General features: G+C 45.4%; 1 protein-coding gene across 4 annotated transcripts in view; it reads right to left on the reverse strand.

Annotated features, from left to right (window-relative positions):
• The window catches only part of CCM2 (CCM2 scaffold protein), a 553,948-nt gene that overhangs the window by 307,131 nt on the left and 226,098 nt on the right, over positions 1-20,719 (reverse strand). For all 4 annotated transcript variants that reach the window (XM_069645812.1, XM_069645811.1, XM_069645813.1 and 1 more), the window contains one exon: positions 13,563-13,739. In XM_069645812.1, the coding sequence (XP_069501913.1) occupies positions 13,563-13,739 (177 nt within the window). The remainder of the gene's footprint in view (positions 1-13,562; positions 13,740-20,719) is intronic.

A 20,719-nucleotide genomic window follows, 5' to 3' on the forward strand; every position in this document is an offset into this window, starting at 1 on the left:
TGGATATCTTCTTATGGGTCATCTGTGGTGTCCCCCTGGGTGGTTGCTGCCATCCATGAACCTGTGGGCATGGGGGAAGAACTGGGACTCACTTGGCCTTTTCATCACCACCACAGGTCCTACAGACATGGTTACATTTGTTTCCATAGGGCACTTTTTACAACACTCCTCCAAATGACACTATGTACTTAACTGCACTGTGCAATTTGTCTATGGTCCCTGGCATTCTCCACCAAGCCCTGGAGTTTTAGTGGCTACCCGATGATTTATTAATTATTTTAAATATATGCGTTACACTCCTGCACGGTCTCACTAAGTGAGAGTTTTGTTACTAGTGTTACTCTCCTTGAAGTGTAATATGCCCATCTGGTGTAAATCTAAAATATATCCTGGGCTTTGGTAGCCCTCCCGTCTAAGCGCTACATTGTGCACTCATGTTCTACTACCTCTATCTATTAAACCACTGTGCTATGTGCATATTGTAACATAGTGGCAGGGGAACTATTAGTCTCCCTGTCTATGTGCAAGAGGAACTGTACTCTGGAAATCCCCCGCCCCAAGAACGGGAGACCAGCCATCGGACAAAGTTCACTGTCTTTAGTAGCAATTAAAATGACAGACATCGCAACATAACAATGCAAAATTCTGCAAGAGCTCTCACTCGCCAGGCGCGTGTCGTCCCATTTTGTTGTCTAGTGATGTCACAAAAACCTAACGGGGGAAGGGATTGGTTAGACAAGCTATATATGAATTCCATAAGGGTTTAGTATGATCAATGGGTAAGCCATATCTGATGGCTACTCCTGAGACCACCTCTATGTGTTACAAATACAAAGGGACAGGTTAGTATAAAGATGATTGGCCGGTCCAACAAAGTGTATGCTTATTGTGAAGGTGTTTAAGGATTGGACAGAAATAGTCTTCTCAGCCTTGCCGCTTTGGACAGTTACCAGGCCAAGTGCAACTATTCAAGATAGTGGGAACGGCCCTGAAGGTGCTGCATGTTCCCAATAAGTTACGATCTCCTAGACCCCGAGACAGATCATTCGGCATTGAACATATAATTATTGGCTCCTTCTACCTTTAGTTCGATGGGAACAGCTTTCCTCTATCTGCCTCGAATGAATAGGCTCCGTCTCAGATTCAGGTCATGTGTGTAGGGACCACAAAATGCAACTCTCCTGCTTGCAATTAAGATGATTTCTTACTGTGTCCCTCGCAGGTGTCCCATCTCCTCGGTTAACTGGAAACTTTCCTTACCTACTTGTCCTTGGCGAGGCTGTGCAGTGTCTGCACAGGAAGCTTTGTCTGCATGCTTCAGCAGAATCAGTCTGTCAGCCTTTCCCTGTATTCTGAAGTTCATCTTGCTTTTCAAATTCACTCTAATGTGCATATAGCTTCCATCTTCATTCGCATGGCCATGCACACTAGTTGCAATTAAGCGTAGGCAAGCCATTCATATGTATTCTTAGGTGATTTTTAGTTTCCACGTAGCAAAAAGGTATACGTGTCAGTCCTCCAACTATGTGAGTCATAAGCATTTGCTTTGTGTCTATCGGCAATAAACGAAAGTGTTTGTGTAGCTTCGTGCAGGGATGCCTCAGTGCTTCATGTCCAATGTATTTATGTCATGATGTCAGTCGTGACGTCATTAGCGTTCAAGGTTGCAGTCAGTCTACTTTTTCGATTGATGACAGCTGTAGCTCTTCAATATTGTCATCTAGCTCAAGGGCAACGTGCTCGCCTTGGAAGCAAGACGTCACGGAGCACCACAGGTTCGATCCCCAGGTCTGCGTTTAGAAACCTCTGGGTATTAAGCGCGTTATAAATAACCTACCATACCATAGTCTGAATGGTTGTCTGAGCAAGTAGTGCTTTTCACACCTGCAATACACCAATGATGGTGAGGAAGGGCCCAGAAGCGATGTACATCTCTCGTTTCTCCGTCGCCAGGTTGAGAGTGGGATGGGTGTAATGAGGGCCAAGTTTGGGTCTCCCTTTACTTGTAATATGTACTGGGAACAGTGCAGGTTTCCTACTACACTGTGTGGCATCCTTGGATCCTAAATTTGATGGTAATTACTATGTGCGTTATGGTCTATGGGTCAATTCTTAAATTCATCTCTTGAAATCTATATGTGTAGTGTCTGCCACCAGGTATGGGAGTTTGTATTTTAGGGTAAAGAGTGAGTTAAACCTTAACATTTACTATTTTTATACCAACACTATGCTCTGCAGATTGTTACATTTCACTGGAGTATGTATTTTCTCTAACAGATATTTTATGTGACATCTTGTGATAAAAGCGTAGTGTGGTGTGGTGTATTCTTTTGTGGTGACTATTGGGAATATGTGAACTTCTCGGTTACCCGTCCTCCCTCCTAAAATTAAGCCAGACTACTCTGCTACACATACCATAAGAGTTTGGTCTTTCCTCTGGGATAACATGGCTCCACAGCTCCCTTCAGAGGAGTTGTACAAAACTCTACCCCAGAGTAACGCATCTTGAATGTGCGCTTATGAGATTTCCCACTCAGACCACACGATGCAGGAGACATTCCCATAGCAAATATGTAAGCCAGTGGTAAACATGATCGCAAGGCTTTGCAAGAGTTTACTCTGCTTTACATTGTATTGATCCATTCGGTAACACGATAGTAATGTGGGGTTAAGAGTAACAGCCTGAAACAGTGGTAATTGTCAACAATATAACTTTATTAACTCTTCTCTCAAATGACGTTTGTTTTCTTTTTTTTTATCTTTCAGATTCAAAGAATGAAAAGGATACAGGTCGCTGAAGTCCTTGACAGTCTCTTCAATAGGACCACCCTCTTTGTGATGGTATTTTGATAAGTCTCGTTTTCCAGCTTCTTTCTATTTTATGTCTTTCTTTCTCTTATGTCTTGAATATGATCTCTTCTCTTATGGCCAAGCTCTCTCTTTTAACCTTTATTTGCACATTAAGAATAAACTCAGTGTCTTTATACGTTTTCTCTCCTCTTGCTTCAGTTCTTGTTGTCAATGTGCCTTTATTTCACTAATGACTCTTTCAAATGAGCAATGTTAAAACTTGGGTTTACAGTAAAATGTAAACATCTTCACGTGTACTTCACTGTACCACATAGATAGCTTCTTGTGCCACTTTCTCTTCAGACTTATTGCTTATTGTATTTATCGCTCCATACTTCTATAAAGGACGATACCTTTTCTGTTCATAAAAATAAATTGTTTATACGTTCATAAGTCTTTTGCTCCGCCGGGCGGCACTCATTCGTCACCTCGTGTGACTTCGCCTACATTCCCAGAAGAAAGCAACAGTACCTCTCTGCTCCGTTTCGTTTTCTTGGGGACATCACCTGTGGGAGTCGACTTCGCTCTCATTGGTTTCTTCGCGGGCCACCTCTAGACTGTTGCCGGAACTATTGATTCCTTCTATCCGACAGCGTTTACCTCCCGATTGACTTGTGGAGGTTCTGCAACTTCACAGCTGTTGTCAGACCGTATTCACTGGTCTTACATCGCCTCCGGCGTACTACGCCCCTCATTACAAACAACGCTCGTCGGAGCAGTTTGCAGCACAAACGATTCGCCGGCACCACAGCAATCAGAGCTGCCCTTTTCAGAGTTCCTCCATAACACTATCAACTTCTTTAGGGCAAAGGCGCAACAATTTCTTTAACAAGTGTAAACAAATCTTTTCACTTGGCGACTAATACGCCCACTCATAATGGACATTTTCTGTTTCTGCCTCCTCTGTATCCTAGCAACAACAAAGACATCAGACACATATTAGAGAAAAGGCCCTGTAAGTATATACTTGTAACTCATTGGCAGATTATGATGTCTATCAAATAACGAAGTACTGCCTTCCCTTGTCAACCTTTCTCGCAGCTGTTTTGCCTGGTATTGACAGAGTTTGTTTCTGATGCAGAATTGTCACACATTCCTTCTGAGTTTGTCATATCTACGGAGCTATATCTTTGTGCTCATCAAAGAGGTTACCAAACCGCTTCTGCACAAACTTAAATTATCAACGACACATCCTCTTCTGTTTAGGAGCCTTTACTTCAAAAAGTGGGGCTATCTATTCTGAAGCAAGAAAGAATTAGCATTTAATAGCTGCAACCACAAATATTTCCAAGGGTCTTCCCAATACTTCCTGCCCATACTCCCTTAGAGCCCTTGCTCAATTTAGGAGGGGATGTTGAGTGCGATGGGCCTGAAAAGGAGACTCCACAGCATCTTGGGCTATATGGTTCTTCAGCTCCCACCAACTACCTGCCACCACAAAATGCAGGGAATGGGTGCCTGCATGGCAGAAACGTCCACATGTAAGGTTGCGCCTGGATGGAGGCACAGCACACCTCCCTACCCATTTGAAAGGGAAGCCAACACAGGTCAGATAGCTGCAACCACAACCATTGGCTGTAGTTTGGTCTCTCTCTTATGACTGCACTGTTTACATTGCGGGGAGGGCCGATTTGCAACTTCATATGGAAGGAAGCATGGTGTCTGTGGATGGCACAAACGGGTCACATCATGCCACTGCTTAATATGGTTATGGACTCCAGTCATACTCTATGTATAAGGCTCACTTCTTGTCCCACTGCACACACTTTCTGGAGCGCTTTCACACAACTGTGCATTCCTCTACCTGTGTTTCCCCCATGGGCAGTGGGGAAACCCTTCAACACACAGGAGGAACACATTGTAGAACGTGATGGGAACATTTCTTGTCCTTTGCCCTGCCTTCTTCGTGCACAGCATAGCATCCATCATCCTCCTAAGTCCTCCTCTTCTGGCTGCCACTTCGGCTCCTCCTCCTGCCGTACAACCTCATCGTCTTTTCTCTTGTCCTGCGTCCGCCCTGTGTTCCACCTAAAGCTACCCTGATTCACCACATTGTGTTAAACCGACTTACCCAAAATGTGTCTCCTCACCATAAGCCACCCACGGCAACAACTCCTCAATACCTGCACCTATTTCTGTCCGGTCCCAGTCACCACATACTTCAGAAGCCCCCCCCCCCTCATCCCCCAGCTGCCACCTGTTGGATAGATTTTGGGGTCATATCTATTACTTTGTGGTATTTTTTTTAATTATGTGTTATTTGGAGGTATTATATAATCCTTGGCAATATATTGTGGTAACCTGTTGGGGTATTTTTATAGTGGTGAGACTCATTTTAGAACACTGGCTAATAATTACCAGGGTCACTAACAGCAGACAAAATATTGGACTCGATACACTCTGGATGGATGGCTCATGCCTTCCTATGGTACCTTATGTACAATACCACACTACGCCCTTTTGGCCGAATTTCAACAATTGTAAAGTATGCAATTGAAATACTGCAAATTCATTCAATCTCTCTAGATAAACCGCTCACGGCAGGTACTTTACTTTGATATATTTCTTACCATGCATATGTCTCTTTAAGCATGTCAAATGAAAGCGAATGAATGTGGAATAAACGTAATGCAACTAAAAGTTACTTTGGATTTTTTTTTAATCGTAAAATACAAATATGCAAGTTACAGAGAATGACACTTATGCCCACATTGTATTTCACAGTGCAATAGCTTTTAGCGCTTTATCTGTGCCGAGCCTTGCCAGCTGTCCTTGGCATCGTGGAGTTGGCAAGAGAAATACACTTTAAAAAACACAGTAAGACTTAGAAAATATAAACACAGTATTGCATGGACGTTAAAAATAGACAACGCCTAAAACGAAGCAAACTCAACCTAGACTACCTGATATTCACAACAGCAGCCGCTCACTTAACTTAATATTTACCTAGATATGTTGGCAGTATTTGATTCATTTTAGCATGGAGATCCTTCCTCAATGTTTCTGCCTGCCTCGCCCAGGGTCAACCCAGATAAGGACCGCTTCAGCATCAGACAACTTGCCAGCACTGGATTCGTCTGCCTAGCCAACCTCTGTTTCTTAATCTCCCAGTGCCCGAAGATGAATGAATGTTAGTCTGTCTCAAAATCCTTTTTGACAAACCCCTTTGTCACTCAAGGAAAACACTTCCCCTTGAGCAGATAATTCCACTGAAATGGTACGCGATTTCATTGTGCTTCCTGCCCTAATACAATGCCCTGTTTTCAGTAGAACAGATCTACACAATTCTTTTAATTTATAACCCAGCGCAGATTCAGCCTGCACATTTAAATTCACATTTCTAGAGCATCATGCATTTTCCCCAATATGCATTCAGCTTATTTCATCATGGATTAATTTGCACTAAATGTTATCACGGGATTCAGTTACATGTTAACTGGAGTTGGGTTAAATTAGTATGTTAATTTTATGTTCGCGTTAGATTTAGTGCAGCTCAGTTCACTGAAGCAAAGTGCAATTTCAATCATGTTCTCTGTGCATTGGCATCTATTTAATTCTGCCTGTGGCTCACACTCGAGTCCAGTAATGAACTTCACACCATGGGCCCCAGTTGCAGTTCAAACCCACGCTAACCTGTGCATGTTGAAATTGTGAACTGAACCGTTAAGTCAGAGCCCCTACTCCTACACACCTCTTCGCACATTTGTTCAGGGCGCACCCTCAATTATCCATGCTTGTGTTGTGTATGTAACGCTCACCTGGTATCCACGGGGATGTCACTCAGCCTGGCTGGGCCCTTGACTCCCGCTCGAACCTCTTCCCTTGGTAATGCTTCAGAGAGTTGGGCCTGCAATACAGGAGTGCTGGGTTCAAACGTAATTGTCCCTTGCTGCTTACCCCCCCGCCTCCCTTGAAAAGTAGACCTTCCCTCAGACCTGTCCTCACCTTGATTTTGTGTACGATGCGCTCTCCGTCCTGCTTCTCAATGCAGGGGCGCGTAGATGGAGCGGGCGTGTTGCGACCGAGTTACTTCACTGGTGCGAGCCCTGTGCGATTCCAGTTCTGCTGCGAATCCAACTTGTTAAGGTAGGTTGCTTCTTCACAGTTTTTGATATTTCAGTCTCTCTTCTTTCTTTCTTCCTCCTTATTCTTTTGCTAATGTCTGTTTTCTTTCCTCTAGATGTGGAAAGTGATTTTTGGCGTTGCCATAAGGATCGCGTGGAGCATGAATTGGTGAGCGAATGCGCGTTGCGCGACGTTATTCTGGAAGTAATGTGCGGTGCGCGGCGATCATCTGCCTTTCTTGTGCTAACCAGTGTTTCTTGTCTTGCTTGCAGGCCGCTGTGATGTTCCAGAATGGATGCAGACCATGAGACGCTCAAATCAGGTAACCGTCTTGTGCTTCCAAAACAGGAATGATTCAGTGCTCACTAATGCTGTTCTTTCTCGCTCTCCTTTCCAGGTTGCGGTGCTCCGGGGGAGGATGCAGCGCCTAGATGCTGGTATTCCAGAGAAGGATGCAGCGCCTAGATGCTGGAGTTCTCTGGACCGGGTAATAGATGGACCGAAGACAGGATGCTACTCACAGGTAAGTGCTGTATTAATGATTTTCTTGTTCTTTTAGGGTGCGCGATTCCAGGATTCAGCAGGTAAGGAATTCAGGAGGCGGAGCTGGACACGGTGAGCGTCACGCTGCTAAATGCAGAGTAACACGAAGCGTGTTCCTCGGTTTGGGCGTGGCTTATATAGCCCCAGGAACTCCAAGGCCCGACCACACTCAAAACACTAGACCACATGGTACAGTTCTGGGAACTGAGCCATGTGGGAGCTTCCATGTTGGACCAGCCCATTACCAAGTCCAGGCCTCCATATTACCTTCACATTAAGGTTGAGCCTGGCGCCAGGACTGACTCCAGGGGATTCTTTGGCAAAGTGGCAAGGCCTTGGAGGCCATAATAGGAGACCCTAACTTGGCTCCCAGAGGAAGGTTAACTTGCCTATGAGGGTTGGGGGTAGGGACCATGACAGTTCAGGGCGCACCCTCAATTATCCATGCTTGTGTTGTGTCTGCACCATTCCCATTTTCTTGTGCACTTGCTGCCCAGTGCTTGGTGTCTGTCCACCTTCATTATGCATCCAAGAACACGCATTCTACATCCTCAGAGGAGGTGCCAACCTCAATATCAATGTGCTCCGACTACATCTGCCCCAACATCCACTATGACCTCCTCCTTATCCGAAGACTTAATGCACCCAAGGAGATCCTTTAGGTCCTTTTATCCATAGTAACTAATTGGGGATGAAACAGTCTAAAGGATAGGGTGTCACAAATATTTTATTCTTTTTTATTTATCGTTTGCTTGTTAGGCGCTTATACAATAAGAATGTACTGTTTCAAAGCACTGGCAGGGAGGGAAAGGAGGGTGGGAAGTACAATTACAACATTACAACACAAGATTTAAGAGCAGAGAGGGAAGAGGGGGGGACAGACCTACTTTGCCTTGTGAGATTTCAGAACGTGCAAGTGCAGAAAGGAAGAGGGAAGAGGGGGTAAGTGCTGGTGAGCCGAACCCGTGGGTGAGCCATGGACGAAGTGCTAGAATGCTGAGTGCTACACAGCCTGGGCTGCAAGAGCTTTAAGTGCGAGTCTCCAGTACAGGGGGTATGCAGATGCAAGGTGCTGTGGAAAGGCAGGAGCTGGGAAGAATTGGTGTGGGAGGTCAAGGCCGAAGATGCATATGGGCCAATGACACTGATTCAGCAACTGAGATTAGCAGAGGCGAGAAGGGGGTGGGGGGGGAAAGGAATGTCTTAAGGTGCTTCTGGAATTCGAGAAAATCCTGCTCAAGGTGCAGGGTAAGGGGAAGGCTATTCCAAAGGAGGGAGCCCGCCGAGGAAAGTGAGCGACCCCCTGCCCTCTGTTTAGCAAAACGCTTGACATACAAGCCGTTGGTGCCAGAGGAGCAAAGAGATCTAGGGGGAGACTATTTAGAAAGATAAAGTTGAAGAAAGTGTGGTCCCCGGGCCCAGACAGCCTTGTGGATGAGGCAGAGGGATTTGAATTTAATGCATGCAGCAACCAGGAGCCAGTGAAGACTTCAGTGCAAGAGAGATGTGGTCCCTGGGTTTAAGGGCAAAGATATGTCTTGCTGCCCTATTCTGCATAAACTGGAGGGTTGCAGAGTGGAAGAAGGAAGGTACAGGAGGACGCGTTACAGTAGTCAAGTCTAGAGAGAACAAGGGCTTGAGTCACATTGAGCCTCAGAGAAAGTGAGAAAAGGTAGAATTCTTTTGAGAAGGAAAGCTGATAGTTGGACTTCTTGGCAATGTCCTGAGTGTGAGGGAGGAAGGAAAGAGGAGTCAAAGATGACTCCAAGGTTTCTGGCTTCAGTTGAAGGCGCAGGGGGAGAGCCCAAGGAGGAAGGCCAGAGTGAAAGGAAGGAGGGAGGGAGGGAGGGGTGAAGGGAGGGAGGGAGCGAGCAGGGGGCCCAATGGGAAGGATCTCAGTTTTACAGGTTTTGAGGCAGAGAAAGGGGAGATGAGGTGTGCAAGGAGAACAAGGTAGATGTTGACGAGCCAGGGGGAGAGTATAAAGCCCTGAGGGACACCACATGTGGAGATGGAAGGAGAGGAGGGGAGGAGGGGCCCAGGATGACTTGGGAAGAATAGTTAGTGAGGAAAGAGGACAGCCAATTCAGTGCCCGTTCCGAGATACCAAGTGTATCGTGGAGCCTTTGTGCGGCTTTGTGTTAGGATGGAATGGTTAATTGTGTCAAATCCAAAGGAAAGATCGAGAAGGATAAGGACAGGTGGGGAGTCAGAGTCCAGAGATGCGAGCAGATCTTCTTGGTGTTCAGAAGAGCAGTTCCCGTGCCTCTGGATGCTCAGAATCCAGATTGATGGTTGTGGAGGCCTCCAACAAGTCCAGTGTGAGAGTTATGTTGGTGCAAGGCCAGCTTCTCAAGCAGCTTCCCCAGTAAGGGGGTGATGGAGATAGGGTGTAGCTGGCAGGGCAGTTAGAGTCAGAGGATGTTTTTTTCTAAAGTGGGCACACACAGAGTGCTTAAGGGAGGAGGGGAAGATCCAGTGATAAAGGAGTGATTGCAGAAATCAGCAAGAGCAGGGGCAAGGGAGCCAATGTTATCCTTGATGGCCCTACATGAGCAAGGGGGCAACCTGTTTAGAAGAGACCTTCACGGTGCGGACAACTCTGGTAACTTCTTCAGAAGTGACAGGAGAGAAGGAGGAAAAGGAGGAGGATGTGTGGTTGGGTGGGGGGGGGGGGGAGTGGGATGGGTTGGGACAGTGTAGAAAGGGCGGTCTGAATGTCCAGAATTTTGGTGGCAAAGTGGGAGGCCCGTGCATTGCAGAGGGCCTGGGAGGGAGAAAGGGGAGGAGGAGACTGCGGAGGAGTTGGCTAGTTCCCCTATGATTATGAAAAGTTCAGCCATGTTACTGGATGTGCCAGAGACTCGTGCCTGAATGTGGGCTCTTTCCTTTGCACGGATGGAGTCTGTATGGCCTTTGGAGCAGGCGGCAGGCCAGTTTGTCAGAGTATGAGCCTGAGGTTTGCCACTTCTGTTCTGCTGCCCTGCAATTTCGTTTCAGGGCTGCATGTTCGGTGTCGTACCAAGTGTTACGCTTTGAGGCAGGTTTCAGATGGATCATCATGACTGGGGCAAGAATGTCAAGAGCGTTGGTGATGGGAAGATGGAGGTTGCTGAGGGCAGAGTCAGAGGTAGAGTCAGAAGTCAGGGGTGTGAAGATGGAGGCGAAAGTAGGCACAGTCACTCATTTCATCGGGTGGGTGTTGGTGAACAAGGTTGGTGCGACTTTTAGGGGGCAGTGTCAGGGGGCCAATGGAACCCAGGTGGGAGGAGAGAGTGGTGACTAGTGGAGGGCAGAAAGAGAGGTTAGAGTGTATGAGGGCATCCAGGGTATGTCCAGCTGTGTGGGTTGGCCCTGAATGGAGAATGGAGAATGGAAAGAAAGCATGGAGCAGAGGTCCATTAATAGAAAGGATGCAGAGCCAGGGGAGTACAGCGAATGTTAAATTCACCGAGGAGGAGACGGTTAGAGGCTGCGGAAAGTAAAGAATAGCAGAAGTCAGCCCATTCAAGAGGAAACGAAAGGTGGCGCCTGGAGGCCGGTAGATGGTAGTTAGGGTGGAGGTGGGAGAGGTGACCAACTTGCAAAACAGGCTTTCAAAAGAGGAATAGGTCTGGGTAGGTAAGCTGGAACCAGGAACCCACTCACGGAAGATTAAGGAAACCCCTCCACTCCCCACCAGTGCATTGAGGTCGAGGCTTGGAGATGATCTTGAAGCAGTCAGGGAGTAGGGAGTCAAAAGCAGTGATTGAGCTGGCATTGAGCCAAGTCTCGGCAAGAGCAAGAATGTCGAGGTAAATGTGTTCATGAAGGAGATAAATGTCAGAGGAGTGTCTGCTGGTTGAGCGGGCGTTAAGAGTCGCCAGGTGGAGGTCGTCTGTGCTTTTGAAGGTTTTCTGAGGTGGAGTACAGGGATGTGGTGCACCATTCAGAGGAGGGAGAAGGGTGGGATGAAGGTGAAGGACGGAAGTTAATGAGGGAAGGCAGGATGCAGTAAAAAAAAAAAAGGGAGGTTGGGTTGTTGACTGAACCAGAATGGTGCCAGTGCGATGGACATTAACGAAGCAACCAGAGGATGCGAAGCCAGCCAAGAGGACTTCTCACTTGGTGCCACCGTTAACAGAGGAGTGTGAGGACGGAGAGAGAGAGTGGAGATGAGATGGGGGTTCAGAGATCAGGAGAAGAGACAGAGTAAAGTGAAAACCTCTCTAGAGGGGGCACTGACATAGGTGTCTGCGATGGGAAGTACAGGGTTTGCATTCAGGATGTCTTTTTTGTGCTTCTTCCTGCCGGACGTGGAGAGAGAAAGAGGATAGGTGATAGTGTAGCAGTTAGAGAACATAGCAGAGATGGAGTCATAAGAAGCAAAGGATTAGCCAAGGAAGGAGGGAGGAGTTGCAGCACTGCACAGTTCCGGCTGAACTCACTAGGAGGCCTAGTAGAATGAAGTTGGAGAGAGTAAGAGAAGCCTATAAGTAGAAGAAATACATTTGGTGGGTGGTACAGAAAGTTGAATAAACTATACACACCCAATTCGATTTTGTAATGAAGGCAGCAAACCATGCAGGGCAGATGGTGCACAAGTACACAATAAGAGTAGAAAATGGATCGAGGAATGAAATTAAATAGGCGAGGATGGGACAACAGAAGAAGCCTCAGGAGAGTTAGGGATGGAAGTCAGTCAGACTCACTTTCATGGCAGCAGGGGGCAGCAGGGATCATGGCAGTCCTTTGGAGCAGTTGCAGAGAAATCAGTTCAGTAACTTGTCTGGAGGAAGGATCATCATTAGAGATGTAGGGCGATGGCTGTCCATGCACGGATAGGAAAAGACAGGAGCCTTTGAAGTGGGGCTGGCATTCGCCTCGACGCTTTGCCTTTTAAGAAGCAGAGGCCCAATCGGAATCTTAACAAAGGGGTCAGCCACTCCACCTCAAGCAAAACGGGGTGGCCATGATGAGAAGAGAGGGCCAACTGCAGACTCGCAATGAATTCAAGGCATACGGGACAAGGAGAATGCCTTTCTGTATTTTGAAAATTAATTATTTCTGTTTTTTTCTTTTGTTTCTTTAGAAGGAAGGTTACAGGGGCAGGGCTTCAGAGAAAATCAAAAAGGAGTGTTTTACAAAGTTTTCAAAATGTTTTTTTTTTCACTGGAAGGAGGATGGATAAGGGAAAGGTTTACACATCTTAGTGTGTTAAAAAAGGGTTTCCCAAATAAATACATATCTTTTTTGGCTAGAAAAAGGAAATGTGAAGGAAAGGGAATGAAATATCACAGAGGATAGCGCAAAAGGAGGAGACGGGCAAAGTCAAAATACAAGAGACTTCACAAAACCAGCACAACAACAATTTAATTATCATAGGGAAATGATTGTAAAAAAAAATAATAATAATAGTTAAAATAAATTAAAATGTGGTCTGAATGCATAAAGCAGAAGGTTTTTTCATTTCCACTTGTGAAAGCACCAGCCCTGTTGCCTCCGTCCAACAGCAAAGCGTTACCCACCATGAGCCAGAAAGTGGGCTGGGCCTTTTATAGGACTACCGACCCTCCTAGAAATTCTAGGGTCCTGAGGTCGCCGGAGTCAGCCAAACCCTTAATACGGGATGGTTTTGTCTCGCCAGTTTAGCGGGAGGACATCTGTCCAGATTTATGAGGTACGCCTTGAAGGCACCTCAGAAATGCAAGCAAGCATGTAGCAGAGTTGTGTTGTGAGAATCGAAGTTGCAGCTTGACATACATATGTAAAATGTACTGTTAATGGTTTAAAAGAGTAAAAATAGTTTTTTTAAAACATACTTTGATAGTCAATCTTTACTTGCCTACATCGGAGAAGCCAGATACAGCTCCATGTAGGAATGGTCCAATATGTACCGTATAGTGCAGAGCTCCTCAAACGTTTCACTGATGTAGTCCTGTAATTTATCATTTAGTAACTTAAGTGTAAAAGTTTCCTTACCACAAAAACATTTTTCAAAAACACCAGGCAAACGCATCACAGCTAATGTCAAAGGATTTCCCACCCAAGAGTTAGATTGCGCTTTCTCAACAATTGAGGTTTTTTTTCTAACAGTGGAAAGAGGTAAAGTAGGGAATGAGCACCTTGACTTCCTTCTCAATGTAGTCGTTGAGCAGAATATCCGGCTCCACTCTATGTTCAGCCTGCGAGAGGGACACTGTATGGAGAGCTCGCCGTTCTGTCACTTTCTCTTGGGCTTTCTTGTCACGACCCTTTTCTCCTTTCAGGAAGACGCGTTTGAATGGCGACACAATTCCAGGCTGCAGTTAAAGAGAGGAAGAGCTCAGTGACAAGTCACGCATTGCATTTCATGTAATTGCGTAGTAACAGGTAGCTTCAAGGTGTTTTACACAGAACATCAATAAAATAAAAAAATTCAAATGATGCATACACCATGATCAAAAATGTCAAGGTGAAAACTACAAGTCAGGCACAAAACGTTACTCGTCCTCAGTTCTTCACATGCACACAGAAAAGCATTTCGAACTCACCTAAAGTCAATTGTCACTAGCAGGCGACTAGTGGCAAGGGCACATGTTGAGGCCTGCATACAATTTAGCAATGAACGCCTGCTGCACAGGCTGGAACGGGTGGTAATGACCAATAAGAGTCCCTGGTGCCGTTCCAGCCCGGGCAATGGGGCTTTATTGCCATTAGCACAACGGGTAACCCGGGGTGCTAAGAGGAAAGTATTTTGTTTGAATGAAAGGGGCGCATCCCGTTCATTCAAACAAAATGCTCACTAAAGATGGCCACCAGTGATCAGGAAGATCCATTTCCATGGCGGCCAGCAGGGCCAACAGGAGGGGCCAACAGGAGGAGGCAGCAGCAGCAGCGGTGGCAGCCATCGCCGCTGCAGTAATCAGTTAAGTGGAGTGGGGGGGGGAGCTAAAAATAAGAAGGGATAGGCGGGGTGGGGGAAACAGCCATCAGTTGCTCAGAACACAGGCTTGGATCGGAAGATTCAGCCTGCGATCGTGTAAGCAGATTGGTTGCTTCCCCCGCCGTGGGTGCCAATATTCAGAAAACCAAAAAGAGATCAGAGTAAAAAAAAAGCTCTTTGCCATTATTGCAATTGCCAATGTAAAAATATTTCTAGCACAAAAACATTCCGATAATTATACACAGAAGCAACCCTACTAGGTATCAACTTGCCAATATTAAAAGCTTCACACTTTTTATTCCAAACAACCTTCAAATGACTACGTCCTCGCACAACAGGCATACATGCTTTAATAGTGTAGAATACTGCTGCCAACACGTACCCAAATTAACTATTAAGAGTTGATGCTGTGCTAGAGTTTTCTTCTGCCAAGCTGATCACAATCCATCCACTGTGTACAAGCCCTTAAATTCCCAGATGCTAACATTAGTGGTCGAAGGAACAGTGAGGCAGGCTGAGTAGAGAATAGATTGTGTCAGCCCCAGAAGACCCTATGTATTGTATTGTATTGCAGTGCAGTAGTCATTTATATAGCGCCTTTTCCCCATTTGTATGCCCTCAAAGCACTTTGTGGTAGGAATGCCCTTGCGGACTGAGCTACGGGTATGTGAAAGTTCCAAAAAGAGGCTTAAGATGCGTGTGTGCATTTGGCCAAGATTAGGACTTAAGAGGGCTGGCTACGCTCCAGTAAGCAACCCAAGAGGTCAGGCACGTGGGCAGGTGCTGAGGGAGGTCACGACAGAACGCTAGTGCAGGAGACTCAATATGTACCCAGCAAGAGCAAACATTGTCATAGGTGGCCACTGTAGTCCAATGGCAGAGGTGTTGAGGCAAATCTAGTGTTGAAGTCCAAAGCGGTTATGTGACCAGCTAGGCCGAACTTGTCATAGTCGTATCTGCATTCTGGAGTGCGTGGATGGATAGCCGTGTCTGCGGCACATGCCCACGAGGTGGTGCGTTTACATACAACTTAAGCTCAGATGGATCTTATCTTTGATGTCCCTGTGTCACCCGATCGTTGGTGGCCTTTTGCATGGGCGCGGTGTGAACCGAGTTAATACTCTAGAATGTTGATTTTCAGCTCTCTCCTAGCCCCAAGCAAAGGCAACTAATGGTAGGCAGAGGCATCCGAGGATGAAGACATGTGTTAATGCAACAGGGTTTTTAAATGAACCAGGAATCCAGGAGGCAAAGCTTACATAAGAAATCTAATGTAGCCCACGTGACTGCTCTGCATATCTCATTGATTAGTGTTAGGTTTTACGTTATGGGTAAAACCTGTGCACCGAGTCCTGGGTGAAATTCAAAGGGTCTTTAATATGCTGACACAAAACGGTAAGTTAGAGGTTAAGTGAATAGGTAGGAAAGGCATCCACCGGTCCCCTGTTCCTTTAGCCCCAGGTCCCAACTCAATGTTTTAGAACCTTGCAGTACGCTCAGCTGATAACATTCCATCCAAACATTCTCACAATAACATGAGCATACAATCACATTGGGAATTGACATACAAACCACCTTAAGCATTAGACTTAAAACTCAGCGTGTTACTACAAAATGAACAGATGCAGACACATCTCTAGCAGATAAAGCATTAATATACTCTGGCAGATATCTTTGCATTTGGAGGGCCTCCTGTACTATACTGGCGTTGAACAGAAAAAAACACTGATGGATTCTCTTATAATTAAGGTGTAAATCTGTGAGAACATTTGGAATGATCATGTGGTAGGTCCCAATCTCTTGAAATAACTCTTAGGGTACAGTAGCATAACGGGCATTTTCCTGGTTGCACAGAATTTTCAAACTGGACAGCGATGATGTTGGTAAAAGGTTATGTAATCAGGTCACCGTATGTATTTTGTTCAGCCTCTGTATGAAGTAGTGTGGTATGTCAGGATACCTAAACGTTGGGAAAGGGAAAGCACTAGTAAGGCAGAGTAAAAGGGAGCACCACTGACTAGTGGCTAGAACACACAGATCTCCTGCTCTTCGGTTCACTGGCTTATCGGGATGACAAAGTGCAACACAATTCAGAAACCAATGGGGGCTTTTAAGATTGGAGCACGTATGGCACCTACCCACTGAGATCCCGACTTGAGCCACCAGATGGTAAATTACAGTTAATAAAAATCATATAAACTATATGTGAAAGTGGCAGTAAGACTATCAGTTGCACCAAATAACAGGATGCAGCACGGACAACAAAAGCTGCTGAACGCAGATTAGTTCATGTGCAATCATGTAGGAGGAATGAGAGGAAGGAGACAGCACGGGCTGCTGATGGCTTGGAATGCAAACTGTATGGAAAACCTCTCCCTGGTGCAGACATTTGCCATCAATTAGCCCATGCAGAGAATAAAAACGTTGTGGTGACACAATTGAGCTCTGCAAACATGGGGTGACCTATCACTGAATGCACACCAAAAAAGGAAGGAGTAGGAAAGTGAATTTTGAATTCTAAAGATTAGATACTGAAAGAAATATGCGATCTTTCATTCGGTTTCTGGGGCGTTAACATGGCATGCAAATGACTGCATGTACTCTTACAAAGAGGCGGCACCTACACGAAGCGGTTTATTGATTCAAGTGCAGTCCCATCAATATTAACCCGAAAATAAAATTGCATAGCGTTTTAAAAAAAAAAAACATACTATGTGACTGCAAGCCAGACATTTAACGAATTTTAAACGATTGCTTGGTTTCAAGTTGGGGATGCCGACCTTTAAATTTATGATAAGCCCCCACTTTAGTCTCTTCCGATATGGCCCCTGTCAGAGGACGCCACCAGAGAGGAGACAGACTACATCGTGGAATTGTCTCTAGTAGAGCCCTGGTATAGTGCAACATTATTCAAAATGACGTGCCTTGAGAAGAGCACGTAATTTTAACTGATTGCATAAGAAGATGGATTCAAGCAGCAGCGGTTTGCTACCAACTTTAAATGGTACACCTCTCCTCCAAGAGATTCAGGAAAGTTGGAGAAACTGTACAGGAGGCGCAGGGGCCAAAGGCTTTAGATTTGGGGGTACAGTCTACTTTAAATTACTTTAGTGTACACATTGGAAAGTTTAAAATAAACAATGTGATCCTCTTCACGCAATGGACTGCAAATGTATTGAAAAGAATGATGTTCTAAGACAGATATTTCTCTGTACTAGCCCCCATGTTGGGAACCAGTTACAAGACCTTTTTTCTAAACACTGAAAACTAGTTGCACTTGAGGCAACCCCCTAAATTTGCTTTTCCTAAAATGCTTTAAAAGGCTTGTGATTCAAGCCCCATCACAACTAATAAAACTCCAACGGGTGCAAAACACTGCAGCAAGGCCCTAGAGAACACATCACACCCACCCTCCATGCCCTTCACTGACTACCGATAGGGCGACAATCCACCTTCAAGGCAATGTGCATCACCCAAGAGCTCTCCACAACACAGGACCAGAATATCTGCAATATAAACTTACATGCTATAGGCTCACCAGAAACCTGAGATCATCCGCAGCAGTCCTTGTCATCCCAGTGGCAAAATCAATCAGAAAAGGGGGCTAGTCTTTCTCAATCCAAGCACCTGCCATCTGGAACGCAATCCCATTTACCATCCATAGCATAGAGGATCACCTCGCCCTTCAGGAAGGCCCTCAAAACCAGTCTTTCCCTCCTCAGCATCCTAACAGATTTAGTTCATCCCCTGGGTGAACTATCGACAAGGTTGAACCTAGTTTTCCATGGGTGACATTTCAGTCAGGCCTCATGAGAATCCCTGAAAGACATTGCCCCAAATAGGTCTCAACCTTGCTTCTCTACCTCTGGCACTCCATCACAATGGAATATAGCTGTACCCGTCCCGGGGCACAGCCACTCACCCCTGTACATCTGCAATAAACACTGCTTGACTTCACACACCCAACACACATCACTACTTCCAATAGAAAGAAACTGTGTCCCAGTAAACAATTCGGTCCAGCTGTGCACATAATCATTGTTCCTCGACTCTCCTTCTGCCTTGACAGTCTGACAGCACCCATCTTTTATTCTGATGTCTATGGGCTGCCACTATGGACTTAGCCACTCCCCACTTACCTTCAGGCTGGCTAAAAATGCACGCACACATTTATAATAGTAGGGTCCTAGTGTGAGGTCAGTAATGCGGGGCGGACAGCTGCTTGTTTCTCAGAATTAAACTTAAAAACTGCAAATAAATCCTTGCTAAACCTACTCTTTCAGGGAGCTCGCTAATTGCTAAGGGGATTACTTCTAGCATAAACAAAACTGGCCTTCACACTAAACAACAAAAACATTCAAGTAAATCATAACATAAATGAGTGAATAACCAACTAGTCATTTGGATGACCACCTGTCCTGGGTAAATTCCTTCCCCAGGCCTAGTCAAAGTCAATTTCCCCAAATATTCAAAAAGAAAATAAGTCTTGCACCAGTTTATGTATATTCCAAATTAAACAAAGGTTCACCAAATAAAAATCTACTGGTAACAGTTCTTCAGCTTTCTGTTGAAAAGTTCCCCTTCCAATTCCAGCCAAGAAAACCACACCAATGGTAATCCTGGATATTCCCTTTCCAAGATTGTTTGCCACAGTTCAAAGAATAAATGAACAACTTCTTCTTTGAAAACTTTCCAAGTATTTATAACCTCTGCAGTGTCTTTGGTATCAATGTCCCGATGCTTCTTAGGGTGTTGCTTTCCTTTTGACAACCACGCTTCTACTACTGTTACTGTGGAAACAGACTGCTTTGTTCCACAGTATGCTGCTACTTCAGCCACCTTTAATACAACATCCACTGACAGTATTATACACAACCACAGTTCTGGTATTTGCTTCTACTTTGTACTTTATGGTTGTTAGGCATTTTAAAAGACATGACTCTTCAACCTCCACCATGTAGGGAAGGCACTCTTCTTTCCTATGCTATAAGAAAAGGGTAACCTCTTTGCCTCTTCTGTCTTGCTGCCATCATTATAACCTGCCTCCGCTTCCAGACTGCCTCTCTGTCTCTCAACTTCAACAGTCTCAGCATTAAAGATTATTGACTTAATCTTCTTACAAGCACCCAGCTCCCTTCCTCCAGCTTCATTTACACCTTCTTGGTTCCAGTAGCGACCCTGAAGCTGTATTGCCACACTTTCAGCTTTGGATAACAATGTTTCTTGTATCATAGGATACTGAACCTTTAGCAACATTAACAACCTCAGAATTCAGGTGGATAGATTTCAACGGGAATGGTTTCACTATGGAAAGGGTTTGCCTCTTGGCTTGGGTAATGCTTGTTCTTTGAGTCAGTACAATCACTTCTACATTTACAGAATACTTGTTCTTGATGTTACAAGATTCAATCTTCAAAAGGAGAAATAGATTTAGGCACACACGACCACTCTTTAAGGAAGATCTTTAACATTAAAGAACCGTAAGTAATTGTATTCCCACTTACTAACACAGAGATATCCTACGACTCCTGTCGGGAACTACAATTTTTCATATGAGACCTCTCTTTGATGCAATAAGCTCTTTTAACAAATTTATGAAAGTCAGTGTTAGGGTTTCCGAGTGATTTGAAAAGCGTTCCCCCTTTTAAGTGAAGACACGCAGCCACTCCAGTAACATTAAAAAGTTTAACAATGGGAAATGAAAAACTTTTCTTTATACGCGAGCACTTTTACTAGAAGCGAGCCCAATAAGTTTCCATTGTCAGCAGGACTCTTCACAACGACAAACAATTTCTACTCGATCCCACTCTTAGTAGAGTTAATCTAGAGCTGGCTACAGTTACCAGTAAGATTTTCAGAGTGAACCTGAACAATGGCTCCATGAACACTGCGGTTGTGGGCTGCTTCCACTTCCCGACAACAACTTCTACTACCAGTTTAGGCACACTTGGTACCCACGCCCCTCTGCAGCATGGTTATCGCCCATACGGCCTTACCAATGGGGAGTCTCCTTCACTCCTCTGTCCCTCGGCTTGCTTCTTCACACAGGCCTTGGGTTGAAGCACAATCACAGCTCTGCAATTACAGCCACTATGCACACCTGGGAAGACCTTCAACCTCAGCACTTCTCCCTCAGTGCAGCCACGGAAAGGCAGGATTTGTGAACACAGGACCCGCTGAGAACTTTCAGGTGAAATCTGCTTTCCTCGTGTCCCGGCATCCCTTAAGTGATCACACTTCTTCATGAACTGCCAGCCTTGTGCTCTTCTGCTTCTGCTACTACTGCCAGTCTTCCAGCTTCTGCTCCAGCTCCTTTCTTCCCCGTCCTGCTGCAGCCCTTTACGCCTCTCTTGTGGG

This window comes from Ambystoma mexicanum, chromosome 2p (assembly GCF_040938575.1).
Source record: "Ambystoma mexicanum isolate Mex_15411 chromosome 2p, UKY_AmexF1_1, whole genome shotgun sequence".
In the NCBI taxonomy this organism is placed as follows: Eukaryota; Metazoa; Chordata; class Amphibia; order Caudata; family Ambystomatidae; genus Ambystoma; species Ambystoma mexicanum.